Source organism: Oncorhynchus clarkii, chromosome 3 (assembly GCF_045791955.1).
Source record: "Oncorhynchus clarkii lewisi isolate Uvic-CL-2024 chromosome 3, UVic_Ocla_1.0, whole genome shotgun sequence".
In the NCBI taxonomy this organism is placed as follows: Eukaryota; Metazoa; Chordata; class Actinopteri; order Salmoniformes; family Salmonidae; genus Oncorhynchus; species Oncorhynchus clarkii.
This window is the reverse complement of record NC_092149.1, coordinates 55,280,631-55,304,277: the sequence shown is the minus strand read 5'-3', so window position 1 is coordinate 55,304,277 and position 23,647 is coordinate 55,280,631. Positions and strand designations below refer to the sequence as shown.

Below are 23,647 nucleotides of genomic sequence, written 5' to 3'. Positions count from 1 at the left end.
TGTTTTGAAAATATACATGATTGTGTAGCCTATAGCCTACTTTTATGTAAAATAATATTTCATAGGCTTTTTTAAAAATATATTGGGTATCTAACCCTGGTCGTCAGTTTCAAAGGCAACCGTGTGTAGACTACCATTTGCCTGGCTACCCAAACTCCTTGCTCCAGCCAAACGCTACGTCACGCCCACGGACGTGAACATAGAGCGGCGTCAGGAGAGGCTACCATCTGGTCTTGAGTCAACAGTCTGTCTTTGCAGGGTCTCAAGCAAAAGGAAACTTGTGAGGCTATGACTGTGCACCATCTCCGTTTTACATTTGAATAACGTATACTAAGCCAACTGTGTCAATGGTGTGGCTGAGTCTACAGAGTGTGCAAGGGGAGGGCCTGGGGCCTGCTGTAGTATAGGTTAGGCTACTGTACAAATGAATGAAATACTTAGGCGTCATCTAAACCAGAAGAGGTCGCTATTTAATAGATCGATTTTCAGGAGTTGCCATCCCATCTCTCTCCTAGTTGGATTAGCTGTGAGCAGATTTGGGCCTACTGCAGACAACTACAGATATCAATGTTGACTAAAAATTGTTCCTTATTATAGTTTCAGTTTCTAATCCTTATTTTCTTCATTACATACTTGATTCCCATTGTAACCTATAGTCCTACCCTGTACACAAATGCAGTTTGCAAGTCTATTCACTGCAGCTTTATAGCATTCTGCTTGAAATAAATGCGGGTATTTAGTCTGTCAAGGTGATACAATTGGTAAATGTGCCTTACATTTTGGAACAATGCTGACAATAGTTGTAAAAACTGTTGTAATAACATTGTAATAACTGTAATTCTTATATTAGTTCATAAGTCAACCAAGATGCTGTTATCAAAAATACCTCTTCTAGTGTCATGAATCTATAGTGGCAGATATTATGTAAATGTATCTGGACACTTCTTGAATACACTTTTAATTTTTTAGGTTAAATAACAAATGACTTGTTAATAAACGGGAAGCAAATGTAACATTGGCTGTCCGGAGCACAGCCACAAACTGGCCTTATCGAACCAATAGGACGTTGAGTGGGACGATCCCAGCGCAGCTCTCTCGGAGCCCTTGACTGGCTGACGCAACTTGTGGGCAAGGCTATCAGACTGCTTGGGGTTTTCCGTAAACTTTCACAAGATTAGAAGCACTATTTCCTTCATAGTCAAAACATTGCTGGGCCGGACTCCTCGCCTTCGGATAGTCCACCATTTTATATTTCTGTAAAGGATTACAAATGTATATTTTTATATAGGCCTATTGGGTTTTTCTTTACGAAGGGACAAGCCAACTATCCACTATGATGGAAACTGAGATGCATAAAATGAATCCTAGTCAACAGGTAAATATTATGTTGTTATTGGCTACTATATTCAACTCAGTAGGCTTTGTAAAACATCTCAAGGTTGATATATTGATAAAATGTTCATTGGCATACAGTCGAAAAACTATTAATGGATAGTTCAAACTATTGAAATGAAATAAGGCCTACACTCATGTTACCTGATATGAACAAACTGTCAAATTCAACCCAATGTGCATTTTCCATAATAATCCGTATATTATTTAATACATTAAATTAAACGAATCGTACATATGCTTTCTTAGCCTATAGCCTATCATAATCATATGTGAGCTTGTTGTGCTGTAGTTTTGACATTTGCAGTCGCGTTTCTAGCACTAGGCTACAATTTCCGTCTCTGCGCTGTAGTCGACAGGTCTGTTCATAGAGATTTCTGCAAAGTCATGGATGGTTGTCTGCCCGGTGCATACAACTAAATTGGGCGAAAAATAACAGTTGAATATCCGGTTAATATCGTAATCCATATGTGTAATGATGCAATTATTGTCAAGTAAAAAATATGCCAAGATGACGAAAGTTTTCCCCAGACAGCCCATTTATTTTTATGTCGGTGTGTTTATTTTTTGGCCGTCGGAATCTCCCAATGCGCCACTAGAGCCCCATCCTGTGTTCCCGTAGATGGCATCCATAGGCCTACCTTTGCTCCATATATACAGTTGATTGTACGATTGCACTTCAATGTAGTAAGCTATGGGAACTGGGTTTGTAAAAAATAAATGCTCCATTTCCTGGTGGATTCTGCAAGTTAGTGTAAATAAATGCTCTTCCTTTTCCTTTCTCAAACAACATCTCTTTGTCCCAGCTAATCTTGTAATTTATTTTATTTTCTATTTACATAGGTTCTCTGGACATATGGCCAACTGTGTCAAATTAACAAATGCATAGGCTATTCTTTATTATAATAACCCAGAAGTGGTTGTAGTTCTGCAGCTGGCCTTGGTTTACAAACAGTTAATAACACGTGAATCTAGTAATCAATTGACGACAGGTTCCACTAGATTAAAGAGTAAACCTGCGTTGGGGAATGTTCAGTAGGATTGTAACCGGATGTGTTTCTTTTTTTGGAGAAAAAAAGATGGTGTTGGAGTAAAGGCCTTATCCCAAAACCAAACTCATCTGGTTGTGTTTTGAACAATTTCCCTTGACAAAGGAAAAGTTTGTTAATAGACAACTTTTATCATTTTTGATGAGGTTTTTTTTAGGTATCAAGGAATTATGTATATAGATCCACGAATCAGTTGTTTTACTGTCACTTAATTCCTGTACTGTTGGAATCGGTGGTCGGCTTGTTTTTAAAAGTGGTGTCTATACCCCTAATATGTTTTTTATTCTGTTTGAGTTGCTGCACATTCTGAGATGAAAAATCAGCTACTCAAACTATGTCTGGGATTCAAACAAAGAGATGTTGTTTGAGAATGGAAAAGGAAGAGCTTTTATTTACACTAACTTGCAGAATCAACCAGGAAAATGAGCATTTCTTTTTACAAACCCAGTTCCCATAGCTTATTACATTCAAGTACTATTGCAAAATATCAGTGAACTAACCAGAATGTTTCACAAGTATTTTGTGGATAAATACTTCACTCCACCAAGATAGTTCATAACAAAATAGTTACTGAGTTTAAAAAGTGAAGTCTCTCATCCAAACAATTTACCAAAATGGTCCCAATGGATGTCAACATCTTCCGTTCACAATAGTTACATCATCCTTTTTTGAGAGGGAGGATCAGTAATTTGTGAATGTACACAAATCACTCATCTCTGCATGAATGAGTGGAGTTGAAGTGTCATTGACAACATGAAAAGCTTAAAGTGGCTCCAGTCATTTTATTTTATTCAAAAGGGATTATGAAATGTGTTGATGAAACTAGATAAAGTTAATTTGCCTTTTATGACAGAATTCATCGATCCTGTATGATGAAAGTGTCTATAAAAGAACAAGGCATTGTCCTTTTCAATATTTCTTCCCTCTTCTAGACTGCAACTGATAGTTGTGTGGGCTAAAGGCATGACACATGGACTCAATCTGCTGTTTTTGAAAGGAGAAAACATGGCTGACCACAAAAGCTGCTTTCATCCAGCAGCTGTTAGGTCAGTTTAGGCCATTCTTCCTCGTCTCCACAGTCATAATTTATGGTTGCGTGTACTCACTCCTCTGACCAAGATTAATAGTGGGACTTATTGCCCTAACCAGACCTTCTGACGTTACGGGCTTTAACGGTCATGGACTATTGCTGGCTTTGACGTAACGACCAAGCAAATAGGGTTAAAGAGTAGTCAGCAGCACTGCACATCTGATGCACACAAACAGAAAGCCAATGTTTATTATACCCATTTCTGAATAAGAGGTCATGGGTTGAACTTATAATGGTCATGTTTAACACTTGATTTGGTCTACACAGTAACAAAGCAATTACTTGTGCTCATTCCTTTTACGATACAGAGTTAGCTAAGTTGAAATCAATCCATGTTAACAAATAACATCAAGTTCCAAATCCACATCCTCTTTACACATACTTCTGCTTTGTTAGTCATCTGATCTGTCTCTCTTTATATCCTCTGTCCTCTCTCTGTTCTGTTCATGTGACCAAGTCTCTCTGAATGTATAGTTTGCCTTTATTACCCAGAAACAAACAGTCACATGCTCAGAGCTTTCAGTGTGACCTAATGTTCGGTTTATGCAATCTCCCAAGGCCCTTGTGAAACACTTCCTTCTGTAAATAAGGTTTGTGTAATGGATGTTAAAAGGCCCAAGGGAGACCAGCACAGTTTATCTCTGGACATTCCTGAATTTACACGCAGAAAGCTAATAAACATCGGCCACAGTGAGGTAGAAGTGGAGGACCAAATGATCTTGTTATAAAACGTGCTATACACCAGTGGGGAATATAGTAAGCACTTTCTCTGAACATATCCGTACTAAACTCTATTGCCAGGTCTCAACGCAATATGGTTCTCCAAATACAGTAGTGAATGTAGTGACCTTGTGGTGCATTGTGGTATATCAAATAAAAAGTAAACCACATTACATTTCAAGTTGTATGAATGAACCTTTCTCCTCAGAGTGATCATTGATTTAATTAGTTTTTGGTCTAAGCTACTGATACAACAGACAGAGATGCAACAATATTACATTTGACCTGTTGTCTTTTCAATTATTTGCTCCTCTGCCTGGAAAGCAGCTAAGAGGCACGTATTCTCTGTGGGTGGAGACTGAACTCTGGGGAAATGGAGAAGTTCCTCTATTATTCAGACGACTTCTTCCTCATTACATTCAAGCCAGTCGTCGAAGGACAGACACCCGAAGGGACGGGGTGTGGCACTGTAGCGAGAGTAGCCATGCTACTTCACAGCAGGCACACACTTCCTTGTTCCTAGTGCACAATCTCCTCGTGTATGGTGCTTTGTGAGTTCCAGTCTAACCTGTTGTCTCTTGGCAGGACGTGGACCTAATCGACATCCTGTGGAGGCAGGACATTGACCTGGGCGCAGGGCGAGAGGTGTTTGACTACTGCCACCGTCAGAAGGAGCATGAGTTGCAGCGGCAGCGGGTGCAGGAGGAGGAGAAGAGGCAGCAGCTGCTGAGAGAGCAGGAGAAGGCCTTGCTGGCTCAGCTACAGCTGGATGAGGAGACGGGGGAGTTCGTGCCCCGCCTTGCACCCAGCGGCCAGTCACCGCAGTCTGCCACCACCGCCGCACCCCCTCAAGTCACACAGGTACAGTACACACACAGCTGTCAGTCACGTCAGAGGCTGGCCACTGCCCTCCCTGCACTGGGTTGGGTGCAGCTCCGCTGTAGCTAGGTAACCACCTCATCCAGTGTAATTAGGGGAAACCAGGTGGCTCTGTAGTTTTCCATTGGTGGATTTGTCTCTTTAGAAACTAATCTGTGAAGACCTTCGTCTAGGTAGCGCACTCTGTTCAAATTCCTACCTATTCTTTTGCAAGAGGGGTTCATATGCTTTGAATCTTTCCCTTCAGAATGTCAGCTTCACAGAAGACGGAGATGCCATGTCATTTGATGAATGTATGCAGCTGCTGGCAGAGACCTTCCCACTGGTAGAGGCTACGGCAGTAAGAATACATTCACTTTTAGATTAAAAAAAATATATATCCCTCAAACAAATTAAAAAACAATATCTCATGTCTGTTCCGGTCTTTTACAGTGTTCCACCCCCCCCCTTTTTGTATTGTAGACCGCTTCCGTCTGTCTGGATGTCACCGTAGCTCCAGCCCCAAACAGCAACCATGTCATGGCATGTGAGCTGCCAGCTTTGACCCAGCCACCCCTCCTCCTAGCCCCCCAGCCCCCACAGAGGACCTCCCCAGATTTGGAGCAGGCCTGGATGGAGCTTTTGTCCCTTCCTGAGCTGCAGGTACAATAGGCAGATTCTACCACCTCAATGGTACGATGCTCTGTGGTGTAAAAAAAAAACACCCAAAGAATGCATGGATTGCAGCAGCCATGCATGAGAGAACCTACTCACCTTTGTCCTGTGTGTTTGAATGGGACACACAGCAGAAGCAGATAATACAGCTAAATCCACTGTGATCAGGTTTCCACAGAGCACTGTTGCCTCAGAGCTGCTTGTGTCCTTGGTAACACTTAAATAGCGCTCTAATGTTTAGCAGTGGATGAAGGTAGTAGCATGGAAACAAACCAGAAAATACTTTACATACAGTACAAGTACAGTGCAAAATGTCATGCTAAGATGTTAATCAATTAAGGATTCGCAATTTATTTGGAATATTGAACCTGTGCAAAGTTTCAACTACTATTGAGAATAAAATACAAAGGTTTGAAACGAAGTCTTAGTAAATGCTGAACATCCATGTAATGGTCCATGTGATGGTACTATACTGCATTTTACTATAATGTTACATCTTGACGTCTGAAACTGCATGGGTTACTGGATTTGTTGTGACTCTTCTGAATCTTGTTTTCCAGCAATGCCTGAATATGCAAATGAAGGACACACTGGATCAGACAGGAGGATATCTGCCCACTAACATCACCCCTGAGGTGCAGGATCCAAACTACAGCTTCTACCCATTGCCCAACCTGGCAGAGGTGGCGTCAAATGCAGCAGAGGTCTGCCCACCTGAATTCATCAACGCCTTTGAGGAGAGCTTTCCCAACATGGCTCCTCTTGACCACCTCAATCAGATGACCCTAAAGGCTCCAGACCTAAATACTAACTTCAGTGCAGCAACTTTCTGTGATGTATTTTATCAAGACATTGTTAACACAAAAGTGACAAGTGTCACCCTGCCTTGTGGCCAAGGAAATGGAGGTAACTCCTTGGCAGAGATATCACACAAGCCTACTTTTACACCAATGGAATTACATGACCTTTCTCCTAGAGAAGCATTTGACAGAGGAAACAAAACTGAGATAATGCCAGAATTTCCAGATTCGGACTCAGGTGTGTCTGTGGAGGCAAGTCCACATGCTAGCTCCCCTGAGAAATCGATGTATGGGGACGGATCCTTTGGTGGCTACAGCGATTCAGACATGGAGGAGATGGACAGTAACCCTGAGAGTGCAGAGTCTGACTACTCCGAGATGTTCTCACTGTCTTTCCAACCAGATGGTTTCCAGACTTCTCCCTCTGTGTCAGCTCAGCAGCAGGACAAAAAGCCCAAACATGGCAAGACCGAGCCAGATGAGGAGACTGGCCACAACGATCCCCCCTTCACCAAAGACAAGAAGAGGAGACGCTCCGAGAAGCGTCTCTCCAGAGACGAGCAGCGTGCCAAGGCCCTCCAGATCCCCTTCACTGTGGACATGATCATCAACCTGCCTGTGGACGACTTCAACGAGATGATGTCCAAGCACCAGCTCAACGAGGCCCAGCTGGCCCTGGTCAGAGACATCCGCCGGCGGGGCAAGAATAAGGTGGCTGCCCAGAACTGCCGCAAACGCAAGATGGAGAACATCGTGGAGCTGGAGTATGACCTGGACTCACTGAAGGAGGAAAAGGAGCGACTGCAGAGAGAGAAGACGAAGAATTACAGCAGCGTGCGGCAGATGAAGCAGGAGCTTAACACCCTGTACCTAGAGGTGTTCAGTCTAGTGAGGGATGAGGAGGGGAAGCCCTACTCTCCGTCAGAGTACTCCCTCCAGCAGACCACCGATGGCACAGTCTTCCTCGTCCCCCGCATTAAAAAAATGCTTTTCAAGAAAAATGACAACTAGCACTTCTCTGCTTTACTACTTGGTACTGCATTAGTAATAATACTATGCAAAGAACAACGTTGTAGATGCTTGGCTTTAAGCGTTAGTAAAATAGCAGAACTATTATATAGTCCTTGCCTACTCTCCTTGAATGACTTTATAATATTTTTGACATTTGAGTTTTTTTGTACTGGTCTCCACTTTCATCTAAGGTTGTTTTACTGATATTGCTTGTAAATACATTTATACATGATTTGCTATTGAGATATGAAAATGTGAATGGTATATATCATGTTTTAGTATGCAAATGATATTGTTGCAATCACTGTTACTTAAAAGTCTGTTTTATAAACTTTACTCTTTGATTTGCAGCTCTGTTTATTTTGTATTTTCTGACCCTTTTCTGCTTAAGGCCAAAGGGGGTGTGATATATTGCATGATGCAACGCGGAGTGCCTGGACACAGCCGTGGTATATTGGCCATATATCACAAACCCCCAAGGTGCCTTATTGCTATTATAAGCTGGTTACCAATGTAATTAGAGCAGTAAGAACAAATGTTTTGTCATACCTGTGGTTTACCGTCTGATATAATTTTCAGCGGCAGGTAGCCTAGTGGTTAGAGCGATGGGCCAGTAACCGGAAGGTTGCTAGATTGAATCCCCGAGCTGACAAGGTAAAACTCTGCCGTTCTGCCCCTAAACTGTTCCTAAGCCGTCATTGTAAATAAGAATTTATTCTTAATTGACTTGCCCAGTTAAATAAAGGTTAAATAAAATAAAAATATACCTCGGCTGTCAGCCAATTCAGGGCTCGAATGACCCAGTTTATAAAATTAAATAAACAATGAAATTTTGTCAGTTACTCTTAAGTTTTATATCAGCCTAAACACAATCTATATTGATTTATAAAGCACTACATAGCCTTGCACCCAAATACATGTCTGATATGCTTTTAAATGTCTGATACATCATCTGGCACTGGTATTTTAGTCATTCCAAATGTCAGAACCAAAACTTTTGGTGAGGCTGCCTTCAGACACTACGGTTCTGGTCTTTGGAATAGCCTGCCGGATCTTAGGTCCTCGAAAACTGTTGATTCTTAAGATTTGTCTTAAGACATACCATTTTATCCGTGCTATTAACTAGTGCTTTTATTTGTCTTACCAATATTAGGAACTTTTATCCGCTTTTTCTGCATTCAATTTCCCATCCGCTGCTATTTTACTCTTAATGTCTATCTTGATTTTATATTTGCATAGAAACGTTTGATCTTTCCACCTTTAATTTTATTTAAGCACTTTGAAAAGCATTTGTAAGAATTTTGCTATATAAATAAAGTTGGATTTGATAGTATGCAACAATGTATGCCAGATGAACATAGTGACTTTGCTGACTGGGATTTGCGTAACTATGTGTTTTTCAAAACAGAACAAACCAAAACGGTTTACACAGATTCAAATGCCATTCACAATGTAATCAAAACAGCTATTGGGTTGATCTATGTTAGACCTTCGTTTTTTTTTTCTCCCAATAGTCTTGTTTATTGTTCACAAAACAGAAAGCCCATGATGTACATTAAACTTAGTTTTGAATATTATGAACTAAATCTTTTAAAATCTATAAAAATATTTTGTGAAAGCCAAAACACTTAAATAAAACATAGTTCCAACCAGACATGACACTTCAACATTCTATTACAGCCATGCTAGCGCCCCATTAACATCGGGGAGAATTTAAACAATGCTATGTAACTGAATGTCTAGAATTGGAATAATATTATACAAGTAGTCCTAACTAAATATACAGTGCATTCGGAAAGTATTCAGACCCCTTCCCCTTTTCCACATTGTTACGTTACAGCCTTATTCTATACCCCCCATCAATCTACACCCAAAACCCCACAATGACAATGCGACAACAGGTTTTTAGAAATGTTTGCAAATGTATAAAAAACAAGAAATACCTGATTTACGTAAATATTCAGACTATTTGCTATGAGACTCGAAATTCAGCTGAGGTGCATCCTGTTTCCATTGATCATCCTTGAACTGTTTCTACAACTTGATTGGAGTCCATCTGTGGTAAATTCAATTGATTGGACATGATTTGCAAAGACACACACCTATCTATATAAGGTCTCACAGTTGACAGTGCACATCAGAGCAAAAACCAAGCCATGAGGTCGAAGGAATTTTCTCAGAGACAGGATAATGTCGGGCACAGATCTGGGGAAGGGTACCAAAACGTTTCTGCAACGTTGAAGATCCCCAAGAACACAGTGGCCTCCATCATTCTTAAATGGAAGAATTTTGGAACCACCAAGACTCTTCCTAGAGCTGGCACGCCCGGTCAAACTGAGCAATCTGGGGAGAAGGGCCTTGGTCAGGGAGGTGACCAAGAATCCAATTGTCACTGTCAGAGCACCATAGTTCCTCTGTGGAACTTGGAGAACCTTCCAGAAGGACAACTATCTCTGCAGCACTCCACCATTCATTTGTGGAATTTCTTTCCTTAATGCGTTTGAGCTTTTATAGAGTGGCCAGACAGAAGCCACTCCTCAGTAAAAAGGCACGACAGCCCGCTTGGAGTTTGCCAAAAGACGCCTAAAGGCTCTCAGACGATGGAAACAAGATTCTTTGGTCTGATGAAACCAAGATTGAATTTATGGCCTGAATGTCAAGCGTTACACCTGGAGGAAACCAGGCACCGCTCATCACCTGGCCAATACCATCCCTACGGTGAAACATGGTTGAGGCAGCATCATGCTGTGGGGATGTTTTTCAGAGGCAGGGACTGGGAGACTAGTCCGGATCGGGGGAAAGATGAACGGAGCAAAGTACAAAAATATACTTGTTGAAAACCCACTCCAGAGTGCTCAGGACCTCAGACTAGGGCGGAGGTTCACCTTCCAATAGGACAAAGACCCTAAGAACACAGTCAAGACAACACAGCTTTGGCGCGTCTCTGAATGTCCTTGAGTGGCCCAGCCAGAGCCCGGATTTGAACCTGATCGAACATCTCTGGAGAGACCTGAAAATATCTGTGCAGCGTCACTCCTCATCCAACCTGACAGAGCTTGAGGATCTGCAAAGAATGGGAGAAACTCTAGGGTGTAATCGTTGCCAAAGGTGCTTCAACAAAGTACAGAGTAAAGCGTCTGAATAGTTATGTAAATGTGATACGTTTTTTTAGAAATACATTTGCAAAAATGTCTTAACCTGTTTTTGCTTTGTCATTACGGGGTATTGTGTGTAAATTAGGGAGGAGGGGGGGATTTAATGCATTTTAGAGTAAGGCTGTCACGTAACAAAATGTGGATAAAGTGAAGGGGTCTGAATACTTTATGAATGCATTGTACGGCTCTGGTTCCAACTGCATTTATTCAGGTCTATAACAGTTACCTCCATTATTCAGCTACACTTCATGTGAACCATGCATGACGACTTCAAAAAGGTCCAGTGAACAAACACGTTGGAAAAAAGCACAGCACTGCACATTGTAGTATTTGCAGTTCCAGGCCCTTTCACCCACATACATTACCTTTGAACGCCAAGCCTTCTTTCTCCGCCCTCTCTCAAACCAATCTTTTCGGAGGCTTTGAGGCTAACAAAACAAAGAGATCATGTTTGCTTCACATAGAGTATTCACAGCGTTCTCAACAAATGGATAATCTCAAACCACTTTTCATACAGTACCAGTCAAAAGTTGGGACACACCTCATTCAAGGGTTTTGATTTATTTTTTAATACTTCCTACATTGTAGAATAATAGTGAAGACATCAAAACTATGAAATAACACCTATGGAATCATGTAGTAACCAAAACAGTGTTATCAAATCAAAATATATTTTATATTTGAGATTCTTTCAAGTAGCCACCCTTTGCCTTGATGACAGCTTCACACACCCTTGGCATTCTCTCAACCAGCTTCATGAGGTAGTCACCTGGAATTAATTTCAATCAACAGGTGTGCCTTGCTAAAGTTCATTTGTGGAATTTCTTTCCTTAATGCGTTTGAGCCAAATCAGTTGCGTTGTGACAAGGTAGGGGGTATACAGAAGATAGCCAGCCGTATTAGGTAAAAGACCAAGTCCATATTATAGCAAGAACAGCTCAAATAAGCAAAGAGAAACATCAGTCCATCATTACCTTATGACATGAAGGTCAGTCAATCTGGAACATTTCAAGAATTTGAAAGTTTCTTCAAGTGCTGTCGCAAAAACCATTAAGCGCTATGATGAAACTAGCTCTCATGAGGATCGCCACAGGAAAGGAAGACCACGAGTTACCTCAACTGCAGAGGATATGTTCCTTAGAGTTACCAGCCTTAGAAATTGCAGCCAAAATTTATGCTTCAGAGTTTAAAGTAAGACACATCAACATCAACTGTTCAGAGGAGACTGCGTGAATCAGACCTTCATGGTCAAATTGCTGCAAAGAAACCACTATGAAAGGACATCAATAACAAGAAGACTTGCTTGGGCCAAGAAACACGAGCAATGGACAGTCTGATGAATCCAAATTAGCAGTTTTGGTTCCAACCGCTGTGTCTTTGTGAGACGCAGAGTAGGTGAACGGATGATCTCCACTTGTGTGGTTCCCACCGTGAATAATGGAGGTGTGATGGTGCTTTGCTGGTGATTTATTTAGAATTCAAGGCACACTTAACCAGCATGGCAACTACAGCATTGTGCAGCGATACACCATCCCATCTTGTTAGCGCTTAGAGGGACTATCATTTGTTTTTCAACAGGACAATGACCCAACAAACCTCCAGGCTGTGTAAGGGCTATTTGACCATGGAGGAGAGTGATGGAGTGCTACATCAGATGACCTGGCCTCCACAATCACCTGATCTCAACCCAATTGAGATGGACCACAGAGTAAAGGAAAAGCAGCCAACAAGTGCTCAGTATATGTAGCAACTCCTTCAAGACTGTTGGAAAAGCATCCCAGGTGAAGCTGGTTGATAGAATGCCAAGAGTGTGCAAAGCTATCAAGGCAAAGGGTGGCTACTTTGATGAATCTAAAATATATTTTGATTTGTCTAACACTTTTTTGGTTACTATATTATTGTGTTATTTCATAGTTTTGACGACATCACTATTGTTCTACAACGTAGAAAATAGTAAAGATAAATAAAAACCTTTGAATGAATAGCTATGTCCAAACCTTTGACTGGTACTGTACATAAAGTATCACTCATTCCTTTTAGGAGAGATGTCTTTATCCAAGAAACACATCTAATAGACATGCATACTTGGATTAGTTTATTAAAACTAGAATATATGATACCTACCTTGTCTGACCAGGGGGTGAAAAAAATCATCATCCTTAATTAAGTTACACTTGTTAAATGTTACCTTTCAAAGCGATGTGTAGAAAATCTTTAAAATGATGCAGAGCAAAATATCAAGATACCTGTAGTGTAAGCCTGTGTGAATGTAAAGTCTGTTCTGCAGACTCCCAGAGATCAGTGAGCTGTGCAAGAAATGCATGAGATCCTTAAAAATGACCAAAAATGTAGTGAATGCTACCATTTTACTTAGAAGGGATTCCATATTCAACAGCAATTGTTCACCCCTATTTGAATGTTGGTGTGTGCAGTCTTACAACTTGCAGTATACTTTGAGATTTACTTAAGTCTTACCCATCCAGAAATGTCCATGTAATCGTGTCATTAGATTTTCAGCCTTTAAGAGTAGTCGTAATGCTTCTTTCACGATCTGTAAACCAAGCAAAGTGGTTACTCTTACCTGCATCTTCTTTATGTTACCACTGCTTGTGAAATACTCACTTCCCTTTCCCCTGTAAGGTCTGAAAGCTAGTAAGAACTTCCTGGTAAACTGTCATATCTAACTCAACAGGATCTCTAAGTGTCCAGGAACTCTAGTTACTTTTTTTTGCTAGAATATGCTTTCCTCCAAGGGTGTGGCTCTCGGTGCTGCCTTCTCTTTTTTCTCACAACATGCTGACATGTCCACTGTGCTGGGACCGAAGAGGTCCTGTCTGAAAAAACACTCTGCAATCTTCCATACTGACCCGCTGAGGCCCAACTGAAGTGGCTTGTAGCTGTAACAATCCTACTAGTGCAATCCTGGCTAGGCGATGCGTGTCCCTCGCCCTAGGACTAGCCAAGACTCCCTTTCCATCCAGGCAGGGAAAAAAATGAATCTTTCAAAGTTCAGAGAAAACAAAACATACTTCTGAGGATATTGATTTGCTACACTTGATTAGTGATGACGGACATGACAAGAATCAAATCCTTCAATCTCTCTGAGCCAATGATGCACTATACTTCAAAAGACTTTACTACACAACTTTATTAAACTTTTTTCCACTTGTCAAAATATTTTTTACAATCTAGAATTCTGTTTACTGCATACAAGTAGTGTAAAACACATTTCCTTAAAATTGTTGTCTGCACTACTTATAACCACTTGTCACTAATAAAATACATGGGGTTCTTGAAATACAGATCATAATACACTTGATACAAAGACTTGCAATCATATTAACTTCAAAAGAAAAAAAAGACAGCACTAGCTTATTTGAGGGCCTGATGCGTATAGGCCCTTCTGACAGGACCAAGTTCTTCAAAAACGACAAAAGATGAGAAGACCATAGAAAATCTATCAATCTACAGCAAAATAAATGTAGGACTATTCAAAACTGACTGGAGTTCGAAATACTTTTTTATTTTTGTTAAAACTCCTGATTCCACAGGCACAACAATACATACACTTCAGATGCACAAAAGGAACAATTATAAAGTGGGGGAACATCTACCACAAATAAGGTACTAGCTACACCCTTGCACTTTGTAGTTTGTGTGTACAGTCTTTCTTAGGATTAGTTTCCCGTTAAAGCTGCAATAACTTTCTGACTTCTGTTCCTCTACATGCTTTCAGACGACTGCCTAAAAGTACAGTAACCTGCAGCTTTCCTGACAAATCCTTGCTCATCTCCTCTCCTGCTAAGAACTGAAGCCTGTTGAATGGATACAGGATAAAACAAATAGTTATTCTAGTGTTGCGTGGGCTCACACTGTACTATACAGTCAGGTATGCTCAGTGTTTTCAAACGGAACTTACCCGAGCGTCATAGTATCAATATCGCTGTGAGCCGTAGCCATGCCCACTTCCACCGCCTGAGCCGTAGCCACCTGGAATAAACAAATGATTGACAGATGAGGGTTGTGTCATCACAACATCAGACAGCACATCACCTCGTCCAGCTCAGCGAGAGAATACTCACCTCCATAGGGGCCACCACCAGAGTTTCTGCCACCAAAGTTGTTCCCCTTCATGGGACCATAGCTAGATTGTGGTCCTCCGTAGTTGCCAAAGTCATTGTAATTTCCGCCCCTTCCACCACCAAAATTCCCTACGAGTCACAGGGATGTAGTTTTAGAATAATGTCGTCACATCCAATTACTGTGGGTTCAGCTCATTCAAACAGATTATGTGGCATGACAATATATACAGGCTAAAACAGGTGTTCGTACCTCTAAAGTTGCCTCTGTCATTGTAGTTATCATATCCTCCTCCAAAGCCTCCTCCCTGGTTACCATACCCAGGACTTCCTCCCCCATACCCGCCACCACGTCCACCTCTGTAGCCAGGTCCCCCACTGTAGTTTCCACCTGGACAGAAAAGCGCTCAGATTTGAGCAAGCTCTCTTTTAGAAATGCATCGTCAAGTTCCCGCTCCTTATCTAATGATCCGTTACGTAAATACTGACCCTCTCCACCGTATCCATTGTATCCATCCCCTCCTCTTCCGCCACCGTAGCCTCCTGTAACACACAAGATAATTCCATTTACATTGCTGGTGGGATTACGGTTCCAAATGTATCCACATATCAAATGGAAAAGGGACTTACCTTGCCCAAAGTTGCCACCACCAGAGTTACCACCTCGGCCCATGAAGTTTCCAGAGCCACCACCCCTATCTAAAAAGAAAATGCCAATATTGACACTGAAGTATGTTCTATATGTGCCACTCTAAAACATTCATACATTTGGACAAATAAAGATGGGTTATTATGCTTACTCCTCTGATTGGACGCCTCCATTTCCTGTTTTGGGAGTGCTTTTCTGACTTCGCAGTTGTGGCTGTTTATTGTATGGTATTTCTGAGCTGAAAAGAAAACAAGGCAAATCCTCAGCAAAGGAATGTTTACTGATATTTAAAAATGAGCAATTCAAAGCGACAACAACCCCATTACGTACCAACAATTTTATCCACAGTGTCATTGTCATCAAATGAGACAAAGCAGAATCCCCTCTTTTTCCCAGTTGCGCGTTCCTCCATAATGTCAATGGTCTCGATCCTCCCGTAGGTCTCAAAGTACTCCCTGATATGGTCCTCCCGTGTGTCCTCCTTGATCCCCCCAACAAATATCTTCTTCACCGTCAGGTGGGCACCCGGTCTGTTAGAGTCCTGTGACAGAAGAAAAGCTGAGCAGTGAGCGCACACTTGTCACATTTTGACAATCGCAAATGAATGTGAAGCAGAGTTTGCTTACCTCTCTCGATACAGCCCTTTTAGGTTCAACAACACGTCCGTCCACCTTATGAGGGCGAGCTGCCATGCAGGCATCCACCTCCTCCACACAGGAGTATGTTACAAAGCCGAACCCTCTCGAGCGCTTGTTGTTTGGGTCCCGCATTACCTACATGAAACCAACGTATTAGCTCACATTACTCCTCATATAAATGCATTGTAAATACCAGACACTTGTGAAATGCATACATACCACACTGTCTGTGAGGTTTCCCCATTGTTCAAAATGGATCCTTAAACTTTCCTCAGTGGTTTCAAAACTTAGGCCCCCAATGAACAGCTTCCTGAGCTGTTCAGGCTCCCTATGTTCATGACCCTGTTAAAATGATTCGAAACAGGTATGCATGTCACACAACAATGCAATTGTATGAATAACAGACCATCTTATTTCAAACATTTTACAGTGTAATAACCTAGATTGCAATATCTTAGTGTAAATGTTAGTTAGAATTTTCTCATTAGCCAAAACTAAGACATTCTAGGGAAATCAGTTTTGCCACTTTAAAAGTGTTGTAAAATAAATGTTATAGTGCAAATATTATGTAGCTAACAGGAATTTGAAAATGATGCAGTGACAAAATGCTAGCTAGCTAACTTTAGCACAGCTGCATTTCTAACATTTGGCTAGAAAATTGCATCATGCTAGTCAGAGTTCTAGTTACAATGTTGCAGTAATTTTGATTTGTGGAATGATGGAATGTCTCCACAGTTCAACAAGTGTTTCAATGTATCATTCATTGGGATACAAAGCCTGTCCTACAGTTTAGGTCTATGCTTTAGCTACAGACTGTAAAACCAGATAATGTGATTTAACCAAACATTGTTTAGTATGCATTATACTGGGAGTTACAGGTTTGGTACCGTTTGGTGTAACACATCATTTGACAAAATTTAGCAATATGGTCTTAGATTCTTGGAAACTGGAGTCTCATAAAATGTCCTTGTCCATTTGAATTTAGAACATTCTCCATTATTAAAATAAAATGACTCCATTAATTAAGTAATCAAACCACATGTACTCCGCCATCTTGTCCATTTCAAGTATTCTCTTGTTGATCGAGACAGGTGTCTGTCATGAAATGCGGCACTTTGGGTTGGATCCACCTGCCTCAATCAATGAATGAAGACTTGAAAAAGACAAGATGGCGGCGTACACACGCTTCACATTGTTGGATTCCTTTATGGCGCAATTTTTTTTATGACAGAGCATTTTCTAAATTCAAACAGACCTCCTGCAACTGGACAATGACATTTTATGAGACCCCGGTTTCGACGAATCGTTAAGGTTGGTCGAAAATTATGTTACACCAAACAGTAACGTTATACCTAACGTTAACCTGTAACACCCAGTATACTGGATACCAATTTTTGGGGGGTTACATCACATTGTCTGGTGTTACAATCTGTAGCTAAGGCTTGACCTACAATGTTGGCCTATGTATTCCACTGAATGATACATCCAAGTACTTGTTTGATGTGGATACGTTCTATAAACCAAACAAACTGCAACATTGTAACCGTAGAACTCTGACTGGCATGATAATTTTGCTAGCCAAATGTTAAGAAACGCAGTGGCGCTAACGTTAGCTAGCTAACGTTAATGTTGCCTTCCTAAAAATGCTGTTAGAATCATGTGCATATTATGTCGCTGCATCATTTTCAAAGACCTGTTTGCTCATAATACACTTTACATTGTTACGTGCAACGCAAATATATGCAGACACTGATAAACAATCAACATATTTATCACCTCCATTTTGCGAAGTATTCTCTTTCCTTGGTTCTGAGAAGAAAGGAAGCTACTGCACCACGTGATAGGAAGTCTGAACTGGTCGTGCAGTCGTTAACTGATCCAGGATCGGTTTTACCATGATGAACCGGATAGGCCTGGCAAGTTGATTTGATTTGATTTAAGATCAATCATTGAGTAAATGTATTCAGCTGCATAGTATACCATTTTATTTAAATGTCCAATGATACAAGTGAAATTATATTTTTATTATAATGTATGATCTTTAACATTTGTGATGACTTTGTAGGCTAATCATACACGCTCCGTGTACGTGCCATGTGAAACAAAGAAGTTGTCTGCTATCTAGTGGACACTGAAGGCAATGTACCAGAATAGCCACAGCTGATTGTTTTCCCCTTAGACATTAACCAGGTTTTTCCGTATTTTTCCATAACTACAAAGCAAAATAAATATTTTGTGCATTTAACTTGTTTGTTGCAGATGTATGGTTCATGAATACAGATTTTTTATTAAAATAAAATGAAGGGAAATGCAACTGTTTTTCAGTATTTGTAACACTTTTTAAAATAGCAGACAATTTGCTCTTGCATTAAAATGTGTATCTGAATACTCGTAAGTTAATGTTTTGGATTTGACCACTGTCAGTGTTGACATTGGACAGTACAACTTGAATATGCTATTGCCATCAGCTGCTTCACCATAAATATAGAATCTTGTTGAAAATCAGATCTGGACAAGTATCCATGTACTGTTTTATTGGATGGAATAATGTCTGGCATTACCATTACAGGGTGGCAGGAAAAAGTACAGCCCCAATAAAAATGACAATATTTCACTGTCGTTAACCTTCATTTCTATTTATTGCCTATTTAGAGTTGTAGTGTGGTATGTCTTTGTTTTGGTTATTACAGTGCTGTTATATTATAGATGGTATTATTGTACTGTTTTTAAGTAAAAGATCATTCCAACTACAGAGACTAATTATATTGTTATAGCGTAACATTTTATTAAGACAGTTGTTACAACGGATGAAAACAAGGATTCTATAGCCATGAATAACCATGAATGAAATAAGTCCCGTGTTCCACCCTTCACTCTGACACTGTCGATTGCATATCACCTGTGTTTGTTCCAGCACATTTATTTCTTAATTAAACTGATAATGAGATTGAGGCCTGGTAACATTATTTCTGCTTCAGAGCTTTCCCTAAATTAAGGAACAGTAATAGTTGACCAGTTGCATCACCGCCTGGTATGGCAACTGCTCGGCATCTGACTATAAGGCGCTACAGAGGGTAGTGCGTCTAGCCCAGTACATCACCGTGGCCAAGCTTCCTGCCATCCAGGAACTATATACTAGGCGGTGTCAGAGGAAGGCCCAAAACACTGTCAGACTCCAGTCACCCAAGTCATAGACTGTTTCTCTCTGCTACCGCACAGCAAGTGGTACTGGAGGTCCAAAAGGCTCCTTAATAGCTTCTACCCCCAAGCAATAAGACTGATGAACAATGAATCAAATGGCTACCCATAAGCATTTCACAGTAAGGTTGTATTCGACACGTGACAAATACAATTGTATTTGTTTGGTACCAGGAGATCTCGCCTTTGGGTGTAGGAGTTGGCAAATACTCTGCATGCTACCACAACAATGGTTACTTTATTGAGGCCATAGATCTCAATGATTATTTTGTTTTATTCTGAATGTCATCGAAATGGGAAAAAGCCTCTGTCTCATGTTGATTTTGAACAATCTGTAACATTGGCATTGATTAGTGTTTAGTTTTTTGTGGGTTTCTCATTTGCCCATAGCACCAGCTAAGAAGTAAAACATTAACGCCTGATCAAATGTTGTGCTGGGGGAACAGCCAAGGATAGCCCAGCAGTCATAAACAATGTCTTGCTGCCCAGTCCCAGCCCATGCCAACCGCTGCTGTTTGAGGGGAGCAGCAGATGTGAGGGGTTTTGTCGAATTCATGCTGTCAAAAACCAGGCAGTCAGTCATACCCTGGTGCAATTGAAGGAGGAAACGCTCCCAACAAGCATTTTAGAGGCCTGGAACAGGAGTTGGCTTTACACTGGGCTCAACATTACTTCAACGGAGTGACGTGACCATTATCAGAACACATTGAATAATTTGTTTTCTCCTGATGCTAGATCTGCATTTTCCAACTTTGTCTATTTGACGTTGGTGTATTCTTGGCACCTCTGCGCTTGACAATAAGCTTTGGACAAAGCATAGGAATGTATGAACCAGCAACCTCTTAATTTTTATTTATTTTCTATCACAAATTTTGAAGTGAAATAGCACAAAACAGAAGCAGGCTGGGTGTTGAGGGAGGTTAGCTGAGCAGAGCTGAGCGTAGAGGCATGTGTGCTGCGGTATCAGCTCCTCACAGATGGAGTTTGATTGATGCTCTGTGTACTTCTCCTTGCCCCAACCCCTGGACAGCATGTTTGTTTGGTTGTTGATCACACCCCATATTCTCTGAACATGGGGTGACAGCCCCCTGACACTGAGATATATCACAGACTACTGACCCAACCCACACATTATTACCAGCTACAGGTGGGAGTATTTTCTCTCCCAATCTGGGGTTCTATAAAACATTCTAGGAGTGATGTGTTTTTGTCATCTTTCATCTTGTTGCAGGACATCAAGGGTAATCCGCATTGTATGTTACTAATAGTTTATCATCACAGCCCAAACTCGCAGAGTAAATACCACATTAAGACGATGCTCTTCTTTGCACAAAGTTGGGTAGTTAATACACCGTACATATGACATGCAGTGCCTGAGCATCAAAATACTTAAAGCCGGTTTGGAGTCAATTCTAGCCAATGAAAAACATTGGAGAGAATTGGCATTTCAGTTTACTTCCTGAATTGACTGGAATTCAATTATAATTGACCCCATCACTGTTCAAAATGACACATTTGAATTTCATTAATACAATTTAAGGATTTTAACCAAATGCATAAAAGCCTGCAGATAAATATATAGTCTGTCATAAAAACAAGTTACACAGTTGCCTTTTTTTTAATTTACCCTAGGCAAGTCAGTTAAAGAACAAATTCTTATTTACAATGACAGGGGAACAGTGGGTTAACCTTGCCTTGCTCAGGGGCAGAATGACAGAATTTTACCTTGTCATCTCTGGGATTCGATCCAGCAACCTTTCTGTTACTGGCCCAATGCACTAACCACTAGGCTACCTACCTTCCAACTGTCCAGTCCTGCACTAGATGATGTTTTTTGGCAGACAAATTAATGATGTAACCAGCTCCTGCCTGGAATAGAAGGGAATTACATCCTCTTTGGTTTTAAAGCTAGCACTTAACACAATAATTTAATACAAGTTTTATAACCATTTTAGAACTCAAATGTTTTACTATATATATGTGGTAATAGTAGCCCCCGTCAGCAAAAGCTTCCTATCCAGTAAATCTTCATGGAGGAGGAGCTTGCTGCCGACTGTATCTTGAGGTGATGTAGAGCATTCATGCAACTGGTCAATTCCTTTCAAACTAAACCGTTGAGATGCAGAATCTTCGGCCACCACATCTATTCCGTCATGTTGAATTTTTCTCCCTAAAAGAGGTAAAGACATTGGCCTTGAAGACTTAGGCTCTTATTCATACTTCTGGTGTGAATCTAAGAAAAAAAATTGTTATGTTAAGCGTTAATTTGAGCTATGTGGGGGAATAAATTCATTTATTATTGTAACCTATTTGTTTTTGTCAGTAAATTATACTGTGTAAATTATCCTGATTGCTTATTGGACCAGTAGATGGGCCGATCTGCAATTCCTATGATTATTCCAACAGCTTTTTCAGTAATACAACATTAATACGTGATTGAACCATCACTAAAACTGGTGAACAAATTGGCTTCAAAATCACTGTGTACACTTTTGATGGTCCACAATAACAGATTTTCAGCAGGGTTCTGCATAGATATAGGGCAGGCTATGTCAAAACATTTCCTTAAATGTCAAAACTCCTCTAGATGGCGCTCTTGCCCATGAAAATGAATGATTTGTGGCTGGAGTATTATCATTGGATTGATGCCACATTCTAAATGCGTACTGTGTACACCATCAAAGAGCGGGCCACCAACAAAAATACAACAATTGATTAAAGCGTCCCATAAGATTTTCATATGCATATAGCAATTCTATGAAATATCTGCTGTAGTCTAATCACATTCCAAGAGAGCCAGTTGACCTATTGTATACACGGTTGGAAGCTATAGCCTACAATACATCGTTTGTTTTCAAAATCCTCTTCGACATCATAAACAGTATTAATAGGTCCTTAATGTTTCCTTAGGTAAGTATTTTTTTTCCTGACTCAAGGAACATTTCGTAATTAAACTAACTAGAATTGTTACAAACTGTGGTTTTATTTACCCACAACAATATTCCAGGGTGTTTAATTATTTCCCTTTTTAATAATGATTTACCCTAAAACTGGGTCTTAGCAGAGTATGTCGACCACTTTATTCTATGCATCTGTATTCAGTTCATATTCTGTATGGGAACAGCCGTCACACCTATCACCTGTCTGTCGCAGCAGAAGCAGAGGGCGAGTCTTGACCTTGTCCTGGGAAAACGCAGCGGTTGTTCCGCGAGGGAAGCCTGCCATAAAGCATGGCCAACCTGGCTTTGGGCAAACGGACATACGCATGTGGAAACTGTGAGGAAATGGAGCATCAGAGCAGGGAAACCAGGGAGTCAATTTAGTCACTGTCTACCACCCCTTCTCATGCGAGTACAAAGCCAAGCCCGCACATCAGTGTTGACCAGAATCTCCCAGGAATTTAGGAAAATAACAATTCCTAGCATCTGTTTCCTGTACTATTGCATGGAGGAAATGGGTGTAAATCACACCAAATAAAAATAGAATTAATGGTGTAACAACTTATTGGGAGCTAAAGGTAGCATTTGTGGCATTGTTTTTGAGGTGTGTGTGTGTGTGTGTGTGTCATGTGAATATATGAGTGATCTGCAAACGAAACTGTAGACCTTGGCTGAGAGCTACTGATGACAGACAAGCTTCAGATAATCAGATTAGCTTTAGGCAAAGAGTTAATAGTTTCTAATAAGGGAAAATTGTGTGGCTTTTCACACCTCACAATTTTATGACTTAGTCCATGTCTAGAGCCTCTGTAGCCCAGGGCTATTCGACATTTCCCACAATTTGCATGCAGATTTGTTGACAATCCCATTAATCATCGATAAAATGCCTTCTAAAGTTTATGGAATGTCAGATCACTGTACATTCTTTGTTCAAGAGGCTCATAAACAGCTCAGCATGGTCTCCCCTCCAAGGCCAAACACCAAAGACATGGTCTCATATCAATGGTTTTACCAGAGCCATTGGGCTCCACATGTACACTCCATGTTTATAGGTCTGCATAAAATATTCAACAAAAGGGAATTGCTCTTTTGGCTGATGAGTTCGGTGTCCTGCTATGCCAAAAAACTGATTCCACACTGATGTCTGTATTTTGAAAATACCATTTATTGAATGTGGAATATGTCCTCTTTGCTGTTCCAAGTTGTCTGGGAAAAGCAGAAGTTTTACTCTCCGCCAATGATACCGGTTCCCTTAACCTTTTGCTCCAAACAGGCTGTATATCATTTACGGAATGTTATTTTTTCCTTCGGCGGTTCAGATTTTCTGCATTGAAATGAATTGCCTGCGATGTGCAAATCCAATGTTCATATTAGTTTTCCACAAAGTGACTGTG

At 40.7% G+C, this 23,647-nt stretch overlaps 2 protein-coding genes and 1 long non-coding RNA gene across 3 annotated transcripts; 1 reads left to right on the top strand and 2 right to left on the bottom strand.

The window, feature by feature from the left end:
- The first annotated feature begins 1,107 nt into the window (after positions 1-1,107).
- LOC139398596 (nfe2 like bZIP transcription factor 2a) lies at positions 1,108-9,249 on the top strand. Its single transcript, XM_071144526.1, has 5 exons — positions 1,108-1,375; positions 4,837-5,112; positions 5,378-5,470; positions 5,593-5,772; positions 6,345-9,249. The coding sequence occupies exons 1-5, from the start codon at positions 1,334-1,336 to the stop codon at positions 7,593-7,595; spliced, it is 1,842 nt and encodes a 613-aa protein (XP_071000627.1). The 5' UTR covers positions 1,108-1,333; the 3' UTR covers positions 7,596-9,249.
- LOC139398615 (uncharacterized) lies at positions 9,049-13,323 on the bottom strand. The gene is made up of 2 exons (XR_011631493.1): positions 13,226-13,323; positions 9,049-11,178 (listed from the first exon to the last, which is right to left on the bottom strand). It is a non-coding gene; the product is annotated as an uncharacterized lncRNA (long non-coding RNA).
- Positions 13,324-13,880: 557 nt separating this feature from the next.
- On the bottom strand, positions 13,881-17,957 carry LOC139398604 (heterogeneous nuclear ribonucleoprotein A3-like). Its single transcript, XM_071144538.1, has 11 exons — positions 17,893-17,957; positions 16,336-16,458; positions 16,105-16,251; positions 15,809-16,019; positions 15,630-15,716; positions 15,460-15,528; positions 15,319-15,372; positions 15,083-15,220; positions 14,833-14,961; positions 14,670-14,740; positions 13,881-14,565 (listed from the first exon to the last, which is right to left on the bottom strand). The coding sequence occupies exons 1-10, from the start codon at positions 17,896-17,898 to the stop codon at positions 14,685-14,687; spliced, it is 1,020 nt and encodes a 339-aa protein (XP_071000639.1). The 5' UTR covers positions 17,899-17,957; the 3' UTR covers positions 13,881-14,565; positions 14,670-14,684.
- Between the last annotated feature and the right edge of the window lie 5,690 nt (positions 17,958-23,647).